At 42.1% G+C, this 14,418-nt stretch overlaps 1 protein-coding gene across 1 annotated transcript in view; it reads left to right on the forward strand.

Moving 5' to 3' along the window:
- Positions 1-14,418, forward strand: part of LOC119727326 (putative N(4)-(beta-N-acetylglucosaminyl)-L-asparaginase GM21137) — a 55,922-nt gene that overhangs the window by 9,119 nt on the left and 32,385 nt on the right. Inside the window, exon 2 of the mRNA XM_038199180.1 lies at positions 12,775-12,826. Within this exon, the coding sequence (XP_038055108.1) occupies positions 12,775-12,826 (52 nt within the window). The remainder of the gene's footprint in view (positions 1-12,774; positions 12,827-14,418) is intronic.

The raw sequence follows: 14,418 nt of genomic DNA on the forward strand, positions 1-14,418 counted from the left end.
CTTTTTTTTCAGCCAGAACCAACCAAATCAAACAGATTTTCTGATAAAGTATTATTTCATTATCCAAAAATCGTTCATGCAAGAGAATTCCAGCAAATTTTAAAAAGAGAAAAAACGTAAATGATTTTGAAACTTTTGTCTGCAGCGCAACGGCTCGAACTCATGCACGGACCAAAAATCTTTGACCCAGCACAGGATACGTCACACAAAATCGATTAACGCGCGTGTAGTCATGGTAGTTGGGTCGTAAAGTACACGCGCGATCCGGAACTAGGTAAAAGCATACGGTCATTCGTTGGCGAATTTTCAAATTAGAGACGCTACAACTTATTTTGATTGAACAAACATTCGATGGAAGAGTTTATACGATTGTAGTGAATGAAAAAAATATTCAAAACCACACTGTACGAGAGATATACCGAGGAGAAAATTTATCGTCGATTCGCAGCTCCTGTGATTTTCTTTAACCGTCCAAGCATGTCGGAGTGTGAGTCGGAAATCTGGCCAAAATTCCTCTTCTATAAAGATTTTATCGAAAAGATCTTTGGGTATAAAGAAGCTTACATTTTCCTTTTCAACATCCACTCCGTCAGAATGTTTTAATTGGAGACTAATCAAAAAGAGGTAGGTTTTTAATTGAAGTGATTCGGAACTAGGAAAAATCCGGAACTAGGAAAACGACCTATAAAAAAATGCTTGAGGCTTCTCATTGTTCTTTAAGGTGAGGAAAAGTCATTTGTTTATCAACTAAAAAGCCCCCTCAATAGCAGTTGTTAGTTCTTGGTGTAAATGGAGTAAAGAACTACTTTTTGTATAATAGAGACGGACCACATCTGGTGGGAACTGAGTGTACCTGTCCAATTCCTACGGAAGGATTTTGAACTAAGACTTTCGAAGTCCTCTTTGCCTTCGGACGTCTTTGTTCCAGGCATCAAATCATTCTTGTTAATTCCAGATGGAGAATTGTGGTGCCAATCACGACTTTGACATCATACATTAACTGCACAGGGACGATTTGAATCGGTCATTTGCAGTTATATTTACATCTATTGGTCACAATACCAGCAGCTTTTTTTTGGTAAACAATAAAGTTAACAATTTCAAAATTTGAGGAAATTCATCATTACGAATCAGGATGTTAATTGTTGGAGATCTCTGATAGCCCACCAGCTGGCAAGCGGAAGGCACCATGACTGACTGGTGTTAAAAAAACTGGTTAAAATTCACAGGAAAGAAAAGAGAAAAGAACTACTTTTTGTGTGGCGCACGTATCCATAAGAAAGCACCAAGGAACATGAGGGACTTGACCGGGGCACGCAACGTTGCTAACCGTACAACATTAGTTCTGGGACATGGTCGACCACTCCACTGCCATGATGTGTGCCATAGCGTATCAAAAACAGCCTGACGCTATGTCGTCTCTTTGGACTGAATATTCACCAGAATAACTTGGGAAATGCGTTTAAATCATGAAGAAAATTGCAGTAGGACTTTTGATGATCATCTAAAACTTGAATAATGAGTCCTTGGATAAAAAGTTGGGTTTTTTTTACGGAAACGTGGTAGACCTACCACTCATCAGTTGTCAATGCTCTTCTTTAGGCAGTTCTGGCTCAAATTGATACAAAAGAACAGCTTGGAGGTCACCGTTCCTTGTTCAATTTACAGGAATGCTAATCTCTGTGAGTCTTTGAATTTTTGTTGATGTTTTCACTGCTTGTCTTCGAGTCAGACATGTTGCTAGCACATGGGGCAACAGTAAACAGCCATTGTGTCCTGTTAATTACATCACAAATTTTCTGATTTTACCAAGTTGGCATGAAGAGCCGATGATTGTTAATTTCAATTATGTGCTCGCCGACCAACAAAAACTCCATGAATTTCAGTTTTATAAACATGTAAACGCACATTACAAAAAAAGTTGAGAGTTTGTCATTCTGATGTAAATGGGTCTACTCAATAATAAAAAAAGACGTTCAAGCATTCCACAACCTCTTTAACAAGCAAATTTTGGTGACAATGTGTTAACTGGCACTCCAGCTACCTCCCAATAATTTAAGCAAAATCAACCGTGGGGAAGTATGGTCATTAAAGGTAGTATACATTTGCAAACATAAAAAACAAAAAACAACTAGAGGTTGTAGGAACAACCACACGGCGTTGGGCCATTGTTGATGTTGACGTTGATTGTTGATGTTGATGTTGAGGGTTGAGGGTTGAAAAATAGCGCGTGGAGTAATTATACAAAGGATAGTTTAAAAGAGTTAGGTGAGGATCTGCACGCGCGTATGCTGCTGTACTGTAAACTTATCAAGTACAATCGTTACAAAAAAACATTAAATAGCTCATATCTCTCAAAGTAAAGGTCGCACACCATTGGCGCAATACAAAATATTGCTTGCCATACCCTCTTCACCCCAATGCGCATGTTTTTAGAAGAAAAAAACGCCCAATTTTGAAAAAGCGCCCAATTGGGCGCTTTTGCCAGCCCAATTTTTGAGTATCATATGACATCATCAGAAGTCAAAAATGTGCTTGTGTTAAGAAGTTGTCATAATAAACGTGTACAAAACACTGGTAAACACTTAAAACAAATTCGTCCATCAAACAGCCGTTACATGTAGTTAACATACAACAGTCGTAAAACCAGACACTCAAGAAGCGAGCACGGGGAAGTCCCTTTTGTACGCAATCATAGCACACTGTTTTTCGGGAATTCCCCTTTTTACAGAATCATCCCCATTTGCTGTACACACAATGTACGTGACATTTAATGAACGTTTCAAGGCATTGGCGTTTTCAAGTTCAAATTTCAAGGGGGCTGCAGGACATCTCCAAGTTTACTGATTGAAACGAAACTTTGGAAAGTTTTAGACCTATTATTAAAGTGCCATTTAAAGCACAAATCGAGATTAAATCTGTATGGGTTGATTTTTCAGGAATTTTCAAAGGAAAAGAGGTCTTTTCATTGTACTTCTGGTCTGATGACGTAATCAATTTTTTTCGCGCACAGGTCTTGTCTACATTAAGGTCATCATGTATATCAATTTTGAAGCAATTACCGCAAATTTCGCCACAGACATCAGCTGAAAATGCATTTTGACATTTTTTAACCTGTCGCTAGAGGGCGCTCGAACACTTGATGGCGTCACCGATCATTTTTTTGGAAAGCTCAACCTACTCAGAGACTAACATCGTTAAAAGCAAGTTCTTCATATCTTTTTCCACTTTTAAATTATTAGGCCCCTCCAGGTTTCGACCGGAAGGAAGGGTCACGTGATTTGACGTGCACGAGATACAATGAAGATCATGCATTATCATATCGATTCCCGCAAACTTCAAGTTCCAGTCTCTCAGGGTTGATTTTATATTGAATTTCAAAGATTAAATTTATTATTTTTTCAAGTGACGTCACGTGACCTATGATGACTTCATGATGACGTAATTGCAAATATGTTTTCATTTTGACATACAGTTCTGGAACCGAATTGTGTCTAGGAGAATAAAAAAAATTCTTACAATAACAATAGGTGTTGGGCTCATGGCCCAACACCTAAAAAGCTACCGCTACCACATTACAGTGAAATCTTATTAAGTCAAAACCATTTAACCTCAAAAACCCTATTAACTCGAAGTAAGAACTTATTCCTGTCAAATAAATAGCAAGTCATGTATGTATAAACATGCCCACGCTTACTCAAAATTTCGGACCAGAAGCTTGGTTAAGTCGACTCAAAAACGCCAGGTCCAGAGAAAAACTTGAAGAAACTGGAATCCAAAAGAAACTGGAATCCTTTTGTTAGGCCTAAGTTAAGAAGTAGTAGAGGGCGCTGTTTCTAGCTGCCTGTTTTGTTTTAACCGCTCTAGTTAAATTATCTGTTTTTACCCTCAAGTTTTTAATTTTTAAATCTATGTTCTACTCTTGCTTCGCTAGTTCATCGTGAGTAAATTTGCCGAGGAATTAGTAACATTAAGTATCATTTTTGGTGCATCATCGGACTGATTGTGCTTGAGCTTGAAGGACAATCACGTATAAGTGATTCATACAGCGCCATATTGAGGATGATGTCATTTCTTTGCTACCCGTTGGTTACCGGGCTCCTGCCCCCTGTTATCCCGCGGGATGGCATAAATGACTTACTCGACTCAGACCCATGGGAGGCTGTCTTTGAGACTATACGGGATCCTGGGCTTTAATTACGTCCGACAGGTGGCTGCTCCATTCAATGAGTAGCAGTTGCACACTCAAATTCTTGAGGGCCCCCCCCCCCCCCAAATATTGCCAACCTCACGGGAGGCGCATGTTTCGCAGACCCCGGCCGTCACTGACCATCACTCTCTAGCTTGGGGGGGGGGGGGTGTTTCACCCTCCACCCGCGCCAGATAGGTCGATGGGGCCCCGAACAGTGCTCAAGCCACATCCATGTATTGGAGATGTTGGCAGTCTCCAATGCTCTCCAACGTTTTGGACTATCAGTAACAGGCCAAGCAGTCCTGATTAGATGCGACAATGCCACGATGGTGGCTTATATCAATCGACAGGGGGGCATGCAGTCTGCCCAGCTGTGCGCACTCACATGGGAACTCCTCCATTGGTGAATGCGTCACAATGTCACACTTTCAGCAGTGCACCACCCAGGGCTAGGAGAATGTCAAGGCTGGTCCCTGCATGGGATCTGTTCGACGTGTTATCCACACTATCCAGATCCCATTTCGAACTAATTGACAGTACAACCTTGATACAATTATCCACTTAGGTTCCCTTGCAATGGAGACAGTACACATCCGGTGGGAACCGGGAGGTGCTCGTCTGATCCCTTAGATTTTTTTTTTTACCAACTATTAGTCCGAGTCATTGTCCTCCGGACATTTTTGTGCTGGACATTAAGTCTTTCTCGTCTACTCCTGATGACAATTATGGTGTCCAGTAAGGGCCCTTAAATGGTACATTAAATACACAAAAGCGCTTTGTACTGGCCATTCACAGCTATTTGTAACAACAACCCCACCGTACCGACCAGCATCACGTGACACGATTGCCTGCTGGATAGATTACTGCTATTAAATCATCCACGGACGTGTCAATGGCAGAAACCATTGGATCAATCTGTGCACACCATGTCAGTGCGGCATCCACCGCGTGGGCTTTCTTTAAAGGTTTTCTTTTTAGAGAGCATCACTCAGGCAGCGTGTTGAAAGAGTGCCAACACCTTCAGTGAATGTTGCCTCCGGATGTCCTCCAGACAAAGGGCAGAGCAGGGAGAGCAGTGATGAGGGCGGCTAGCCAAGCCTCCTCACATCCACAGGACCCTCTCCTACCAGGGACTTCCCTAAAATAGATGAGTCTCTTTATTCTGTTGCCTTTGAACCCATTGCATATAATACTGTGTATACATGTATTTTGTCATAATTGTGACCCACTGTACACCTATAGTTATGTACTGTGGACCCTATGTCAATACGATGCAATTCCTCGTAGCTTGGCCAGCGTCTTGGGTGGTATGCTAAGACTACTTTATAGTTATTGTCTTCAACATACAGAACTTCTGGGCTTCCCTGTCCACCCACATGTGGAGTAGCGGGGCCCATCCGGGGTTACGCCTCATGTCACGTGGCCCTGTGAGTGTACAATAGCATCTCGCATAACCCACTGCCTACACCACGGTGCTAGTCTATGCATAAGTAAATGGCTCTACAGGTAAGTAGATTGACGTGGACTCTTACTCCCCCCCCCCCCAAGGAGTGTGGATGGGGTCTAGGCACAAATACCCACCTGTAGAGATCCCTCCCTCCTACCCCACCATCCTCGATGTTTCTCTGCTCTATCTTAGTACTCGAGAAATGAGGACGCTCAGGAGACATACTTGCCGCGGGGCACTTTTGGGTAGGACACAAGAGTGCGCTATTGTGAAAACTCTTAGTGTAAATACCTGCCGGTATGGGGAATTTATATATGCATAAGTAAATGGCTCTACAAGTAAGTATTCGTTCGTAGACTCCATCCACACTTCTGTGTGTGTGGGGGGGGGGGGGGGGGAGTTTACATCTTTCCAAAAGCACAAGAAGTTACACTTCAGCACACATTCCACTTCAGTGCCATATAACAATGCGGGCACACTGTACAACACACGTATTATACGTACATGTGGGCGTGTTCATCTATTCAAACCATGGACGAAAAATACCAGCAAACAAAAAAGAACAATATCGTCCACAATTCCCAGCATACGTCCACGATTGAGGTCCTGTACAAAACATATGGGAGTCTTCCTATGAGGGACAATAGGACGTCCACGATCGTGTGCATGTGCACAGCATGTGCATACATGTGATTTAAACAGTTAGCAATTCTGACGTGATCAGTCTGCCATCCGCACCCTCCCTTGCGTTTACGCTCATGTACATGTATGCATCAATGCATATGCAACACCATCACTATGCATATATGCAGCTACATCGCTTGACCAATCAAAGTAACCAATTTGTAAAGACTTGTTCATTATTTTCAGTAGATATGGAAGGCTGGATAACAATCTGCAAGGGTTTTAAAAATGTTTAAATTGGTGGATTTGAAATACATATATAGTCGGGTGATCAGCTGTTCTTGGATTGAAATTATAAAGAACACGACATTCAAATATTATTCAAAACAAAAGCAGTGTTGTAGTCAGGTACTTTTTACCAAATACTGAGTACTGTTGAGTACCTAGGTTGCCGAGTACGAGTACGAGTACTTGTGCTTCCCAGTACAAGAACAGGTCTCCGAGTACGAGTACGAGTACTTCCGAGTACGTGTACTTGTATTTCGGAATACGGCACTGTGTACATTATGCTTGAAGCCTGTGATACAAACTAGGGTTCGTCTTTGTAAGCTTTTTCAATTATTTGAAACTGATTTCTTTTTTAAATCATTTATTTAAATTTTTTTTATTATGCCTCCGCCATGTCCTTCCGTGGGTGTGTGCGTGTTTATACGAATACTGACTTATGGGGTACCAGGAACAAAGGGCAACAATAGGGACAATGGTACCCTACAAGTCGGTCTTTAGAAATCTCAGTACCCCATATGTAAAACGCTATGGTTTGAGATTTCAATAGGAACAAAGGAGAATAAAAGAAGGGAAGTCAAGTGGAAAATAGTGGTACCCCATAACTACCCCAAAACACGGTTGTGTGCATGTGTGCATGTGTAAACATCGGCAATCATGGACTAGGGACAAAAGGGTTAGGGCACAAACAAAGGGGCCACGATTGACCGAACGTCCACGATCTCAAATCGTGTACAAAACCAATGAGAGCTGTTGCTAAAAAGTTAGTGTACAAGCAAAGGAGTGAGGATTAGGGACAATGGGGTGTCCACGATTGCCGCTGTTTACACACGTGGGTAGGTGGGTGGGTAGGCATACACCGAGTGGGGAAGTTTTTTATTGTTTGGCAAATTAAGACCGAGTTATGGGGACTTTCTGCTGTCCCCATAGCATTTTCGGTCCCCACAAATACCTTGCACAGACGAGTGTAAGTCCCCACAATTACGGAACAAGAACGTGTGTGTGTCCGTACAAATCGTGTCAGCGCGATAACTTGAGAAATACTTAACGTGTGAACTTCAAATTTGGTTTGTGGATTGTTCTTGGTAATCCTAAGAAGCCTATTGCATTTGGGGCCGAAAGGTCAAGGTTCAAGGTCACTGTGGCTAAAACAAAAGAAACTTTGTCAGCGTGATAACTTGAGAAATACCGGTACTTTACATGTGAACTTCAAATTTGGTTTGTGGATTGTTCATGGTAATCCTAAGAAGCCTATTGCATTTGGAGCCGAAAAGTCAAGGGTCAAGGTCATAGTGGCTAAAACAATACAAATCTTGTATTTATTCTGAGATCATAGGGATTAATTCATATAAAACCTACTGAAAACACTAATGATGTCAATGAATGTTCCATGTGACCCAAGTACATGTAAGTTGATGTTCAAAGAGTGGTGTTATGTCATGGAAACAGTCATGGTTGCGGGGCATTTGTGTTTGTAAACACACCTGACTTGTTATTATTATTCATGTATTTTCGGGTCCTAGGATTCCTCAGACTAAAAAAAAACGCAAGTACAACAAGCATTCAAATTACTGAGCAAAACATTTGAACGTGTGCGTGCGTGTATCTGTTTCTACTCCTCACCATGGGATGCATGTGCATTCTCCGCCAAACTTTGGCTGCGCGAATATACAGGGACAGTGCTGATTAATGTCAAAACAATCTGCGCGCATTTTTAGGAATAAAGATTATATTTATAATTACCTGAAATACTGTGCTGTGATTGGCTTCAAATGGATAGAAGCCAATTACAGTGGAAATTAATCTCCATAGACTATTTACTAACATGGAACAAACAAGCGCGTATGCTTGGCATATTGACCAAGTCTGGGTTGCTGCATCACACAACAATAACATGTACATGTACGTTTTTAACATGTTGGTCTGGATTTGACGCATGAGGGCGCGCGTTATGGTACGGCTTGTATAGTGTATACGTATGCGCTATAAGCACACATTTTACTATAGATACAGACTGAGCACAACCCAGAGTTGGCCAAGTCTATGGTGGACTTGGTGGATAGGAACAAAGTCAATCCCTCCGGCCATACCTCCACCACGTATAGTCTTGCCAGAAGCATATTTCCTTAAAGGGAATATACAACATTTGCAAACATCAAAAAATAAAACTACCAAGTTTTTACGAAATACCTTACTAGGATGTTGGTAAATGACAGTCTAAAGCATCCTGTAAAATTATGGCACCTGGTGTGAAGTCATTTTCAAGAAAATGGTATTTTGGTATACATTTCCAACGGTGGTCGGCCGATCACCGTTGGAAAAACCTAACTATTTTTCAACTACTCCTCCAATTTTACACTTTTTTCAGTCCAAATTTTGTTTGCTATTGGTTACATGTTCACGATCGGGTGCAGGCCAGCTAGACTGGTTCCCTTACCTTACAATTTTCCTGCATCTATAAATTGATCCATTTTATCTTTAATGGAGTCAAGGAACCAGACTACTTGAACATTTTTGTTTTTCTTGGTTTTTCCAGCATTTTCGAACACAAAACTTCAAACATGTTAGTGTAACAATATTTGATCTATTATACTAACCCCTCAAATAGTTCATTTCTGAAAATTACAGCAAAAGCCAATGATGTACATTCCCTTTAACTACGTAAATTAACCGCTAAAGTAAAGATTTGCTATAGCGTGCCACAGCGCCCTTCTGCGCCAACGCCCACAATAGTCAGAGCCCCCGCCATTATCGTCCTATTTCTTTAGCGCGCCTGAATCACACCAAAAGGAGGAGCCCATTGTGGGGAAAAGCGGGCGGGACGGTCCAACAGGTAAGTAGTCCCCTTGTGGACAACCAAACACCATAGTTTGGGGGTTGTCCACTTCGTTTCCTACTTACCTGTTGGACCTATAAATAAAATGTATAGACTGGCACCGAAAGTGGTGGTGGGAGTGGGCTGCAATTGAGTCAAAGGACACACAAATAAGGAATCCCCTCATGGACTACACATAGGCACATTTATAAACTAATATGAGCCTTGCTCACCCTACTGTTGAGTTGTTGGTACAACAGCCTGGGTTGAGACCTCTTTGGAGGGTTGTCTCTGGGCAGCCGATGGCATGGTGGCTGACATTGTCACCAGCCCGGTCCGCCCCTCTGTCAGGGGCGGATCCAGACTGCCATTTGCCGGGGGGGCTAGAATTGTAATGAAGGGGCCAGGACCTGCGAGCGCGGAGCGCGAAGCCCTTATTGCGTGGGGTCCGGGGCCCGCTTAAGGGCCCTGAAAAAATTTGGATTATAGATGCTCTGTGGTGCAATCTGAGGCGATTCCTGGCCACTTTCCACCGTTTAAAAAACGTTTTAAACAACGTTTTAAACATTGAAAATTCCATTTAAATTTGGGTTTTTTGGTTCTTTATAAAGTTTGTTATGTACTCAAAGTTGAGAACCATGTTCCATGTTCGTATTTTTTTCACAACTTTTTATTTTGGAATGGGATTCAGGCCACTTGTAGTCCGAGCCTCAGCCATTCGCTGCTCAAGGTACAAAAAAGGTGGGGGCACTGCTAGGGTGAAATAATAGCATAGAGGAAATTTGGCCGGAGGACTAATACGAGCGCAGAGCTCGAAGCCCTTACGGCGAGGGGTCCCGGGCCCCGGGAAATTTTGGATCGTAGATGCTCTCTGAGGCGTTTCCTGGCCACTTTCCCCTGATTTTTCTTTAGCAGAAGTTTTAAAATTATGAGGGGATATTTTGTTTCATTTGTTTCAAATACATATAGGCCTATACATTCTTGCTCCTATGAAGTTTCTTCTGTATTCAAAGCCTAAAGTTGAGAACATGCACATAATTTGTAATTATTCCGCGCTCGGTTGTATAACTGACATGAATTTAAATATTTCATTACAGCGGGTGCATATTTGGGGAGTGTGTCAAACTGGCATGAAACGTATCAGAAAAATATTTTAATAGAATCTGAAGTGGCCATTGTTTGATTTTGTTTAGTCACCAAGCCCGGAGCGTGAAAACGGTTTCACTTCATACGCATTGTACGCGGCAGTTGTCCGCGAGTCTCATGGACGTATGAGGCGCTAAAAAATACGCGAAATGAGACTCCACTGCAGTTTGTTTTACCTTGGTTTTATCCGCGTACCGTGCGGCCATCATAACCCGCGCATAAAGTCTTAAGGTCGGTTTTCACGGGGCACGCGAACGATTTGCGAATGATGCAAATGTCGAAAAATGGCAAAGTCCAACATTCGGAGAAGTTTTTCTCCGAATGTCTCTCGACAATGGAGTCATAAACCATTCTTGCGCAGTTTGTGCGAAGTTCTCACAACGTATGTGCGAATGTCGTGTGTACCGTGCCTGAACTACGGCCAGTCCACATACACGATCGACACGCGACTTAAATGCGAACAACGCGAATGTTCTTCTGATCGCTCCTCCTGGGAACTATGGGCCTCTTGCACACCTTCCATCCCCCCTGGCAGGGGGTTTGTCTTCCTCGTCTTGGTCAATCCGACACCTCGGCCACGACTCTTCCCTCCCTTGGGCGGCATGTTGCTGTCTTCAGTTGAAGTCAAATGAAGTAAATAAAGCACCCACTGTTTAACCTATGAGGCTATAGTATGGGCCTACATAGCCTGCTTGCCTACAATACAGAATTCACACAGAGTAGCAAATGCGCGAAATAGTCGTGCGCTTTATATAGGTCAAACGTGGTGTGGATTTGCCGCCAAACGTGCACCAAACGTTCGTGAGAATGTCTCAAGAAGTACGCAAAAAGTTTGCGGAAAGGTCAATAAATAATCGGGCGAACTTCGCTTCCGAGCGCGAGACATTCTCCAAATTGTCGGGGTCTGTTTGGGGATTTACGAAGAGTTTGCAAACATCGCGCACGTCTTGAGTAGGTCCTGCGCATATGACGAAGCTTTTAAGACATTTTTGAGAACAAATCACGAGCAAAACACGACCGGGGATGCTGGAAACGTTCGCAAGAAATTTCAAATTTTTTTGAAACTCCCACCGAACTAAAAACGATGACCGCGAATAATTGACGATTCTTCCGAACCCTCGCGATGGTTTGGCGATCCTTTGCAGCATAAAATACGAATGTTGGACTTTGCCATTTTTTCGACATTTGCATCCTTCGCAAATCGTTCGCGTGCCACGTGAAAACCATCGCGGGGTTCGGAAGCATCGTCAGTTATTCGCGGGCGTCGTTTTTAGTTCGGCGGGAGTTTCAAAAAATTCTGAAATTTCTTGCGAACGTTTCCAGCATCCCGGGTCGTGTTTTGCTCGTGATTTGTTCTCAAAAAATGTCTTAAAAGCTTCGTCATATGCGCAGGACCTACTCAAGACGTGCGCGATGTTCGCAAACTCTTCGTAAATCCCCAAACAGACCCCGACAATTTGGAGAATGTCTGGCGCTAGAAGCGAAGTTCGCCCGATTATTTCTCGACCTTTCCACAAGAAATTCGCCCGTGATTCTTGGAACATTCGCGTTGTTCGCATTTAAGTTGCGTGTTCTTTGTGTATGTGGACTGGCCGTAGTTCAGTCACGGTACACACGACATTCGCACATACGTTGTGAGAACTTCACACAAACTGCGCAAGAATGGTTTACGACTCCATTGTCGGGAGACATTCAGAGAAAAACTTCTCCGAATGTTGGACTTTGCCATTTTTTCGACATTCACATCCTTCGCAAATCGTTCGCGTGCCCCGTGAAAAGTGACCTTTAGGAGGTGCGTGAAAATTGCCACGCCTTTTGAATGATTGTTCTTCCTCAAACTCAAAACGCGTGGCCCGTCGGATCACCGTCCGTTTTGTCACCGATAGTATACATTTTAAAATATTTGCCGGGGGGGGCGTGCGCCCCCTGCGCCCCCCGCTGGATCCGCAAATGTCTGTTAAGAGCACATCTCTCAGGTAACGTGACAAAAAAGTCGTAGCTGTTTTCCAGCATGCTGCATATTTCCTTAACTAGGTAAATTAACCCGCTAAAGTTACAAACACATACGTATCTTTTAATTTACAATGTATACACCCAAAAACATGAGGTCATTAAACGAAAATAAATACATTTACAAATCTCTTATAAATCAAACAAATGTAACCAGAAACACACCTAGTACTATTTAGTGGATTTCTTTGTGTATGTGTAGCTTTGGCACAAGTTGTTCAAAGGAATAATGACCTTGTTGTTCCTTTTTTTCAGCAATGAATGGAAGCAGTGGAAAGCAAACAACTGTCAACCTAATTTTAGACAGGTAAGGTCAATTTTGTTTTGTTAAAGTATTTACTTGTGATCTCTGTTGCACATGAATTACATAGAAAGTTGGTTGTAAGGTTAACATTAAAGGGAATATAACAACATTTACAAAAAACAAATTGACCAAATTTTATCAAAAAACCTTACTGGACTGTTAGTGAATTACAGTCTAAAGCATCCTGTAAAATCATGGCGCCTGGTGTGCCAACATTTTCAAGAAAAGTGATATTTTTGTATCAGTTTCCAATGCTAGTTGTCTGGCCCCCCAAAAGTCGCTTTTTGCAAATACTGCCTCCAATTGAACATATAGTTAGTCCGCATTTTGTTTGCAATTGATTACACACGTATGAAAAGGGTACAAAGCCAGCTAGATTGTTTCCTAGATTGTTCCATTTCAATTTAAGTAGGGTCAGGGAACCAGATTACAAGAGCGTGATTGTTTTCCTTGGTTTTTCCAGCATCTACGAACACAAAACTTCAAACAAGTCAGTGAAACAATATTTGTTATGAAATACCAATTCCCCAAATCCATCCATTTCTAAAAAATTACAGCAAACGCACATGTTGTATATTACATTTAAGGGCTAAGATCACTTGCTCACAACAATTTCTGTCCATTAAAGAATACCAATTTCAAAAATGCAAAGCAGGATGGGACAAACTAGACTGTCAATGTTTGAGCCTAGTATATTATAATTCTGCAGGTTGTGGGTTTGAATCCAGTTTGGGGTTATGGTTCGTGTGCCCTTGGGCAAGGCAGTTTGTCACTTATTGCTTCTCCCCACCAAGGAGTAAACCTGTGAGGGCAGAGATGGTTGTTTTTAGCTGTATACTCCCCAGGGAGCTGAGATTGTGGAATGTTTCAATGGCCCAATGAGCAAGGTAATAATGAAAGCACCATGAGCACCAGGGACCTTTTTACTAATAACTTCATAATTATGCATGCATGCACATTAATGGGCCTGGCGGCAAAAAGCAAAAGCAGTCCATTAAAAATGTACAGAGCTACAAATATTCGGGTCATTTTCTCTCAATATGTGCAGGATTTGTCAGTTTTTTTTCTCTCTAAAAAAGCTCTCAAATCACCATAGGCATTACTTTCTGGCCTAACTGTTTTTGTTTTTTCAGAGGGGGGGGGGGGAGGGGCACTAAACAAAAACTTAACAAAATTGCTTTCGTCCTGTGTGCACGAAGTCAAAGGAAATTAGCAAGGTTCCTTTCTGCAGGCATGAAAAGAATATATTATTGACAACCCCTGGGGTCAGCCCGCAGTTCAGCCTGGCGTGGACATGTATACACGTCATTGGTTTCCATTGTTGTTGTACACACTTTGTGTTGAACTTGAACTTGGTTGCTGTACAAAGCCTGTCGTAGCAAAAATCGCTGTTCCAAAATGTGTATCTTTGTTGAGGTGTATTGTTCAAAGACTCTCAAGGAGCCATTTGCTGTCAAACTTATTTGGCTGATATTTTTTTTTCTTGATATATTTGTCAAAAAGAATCCAGTTATCAAGTGGTTAGGTTATAACAAACATTATTATATAAAACAAAGTTCTCTGATGGGAGACGGTCCTGAATCCTGGGGGAGAAG

This window comes from Patiria miniata, unplaced genomic scaffold (genome assembly GCF_015706575.1).
Source record: "Patiria miniata isolate m_02_andy unplaced genomic scaffold, ASM1570657v1 HiC_scaffold_20, whole genome shotgun sequence".
In the NCBI taxonomy this organism is placed as follows: Eukaryota; Metazoa; Echinodermata; class Asteroidea; order Valvatida; family Asterinidae; genus Patiria; species Patiria miniata.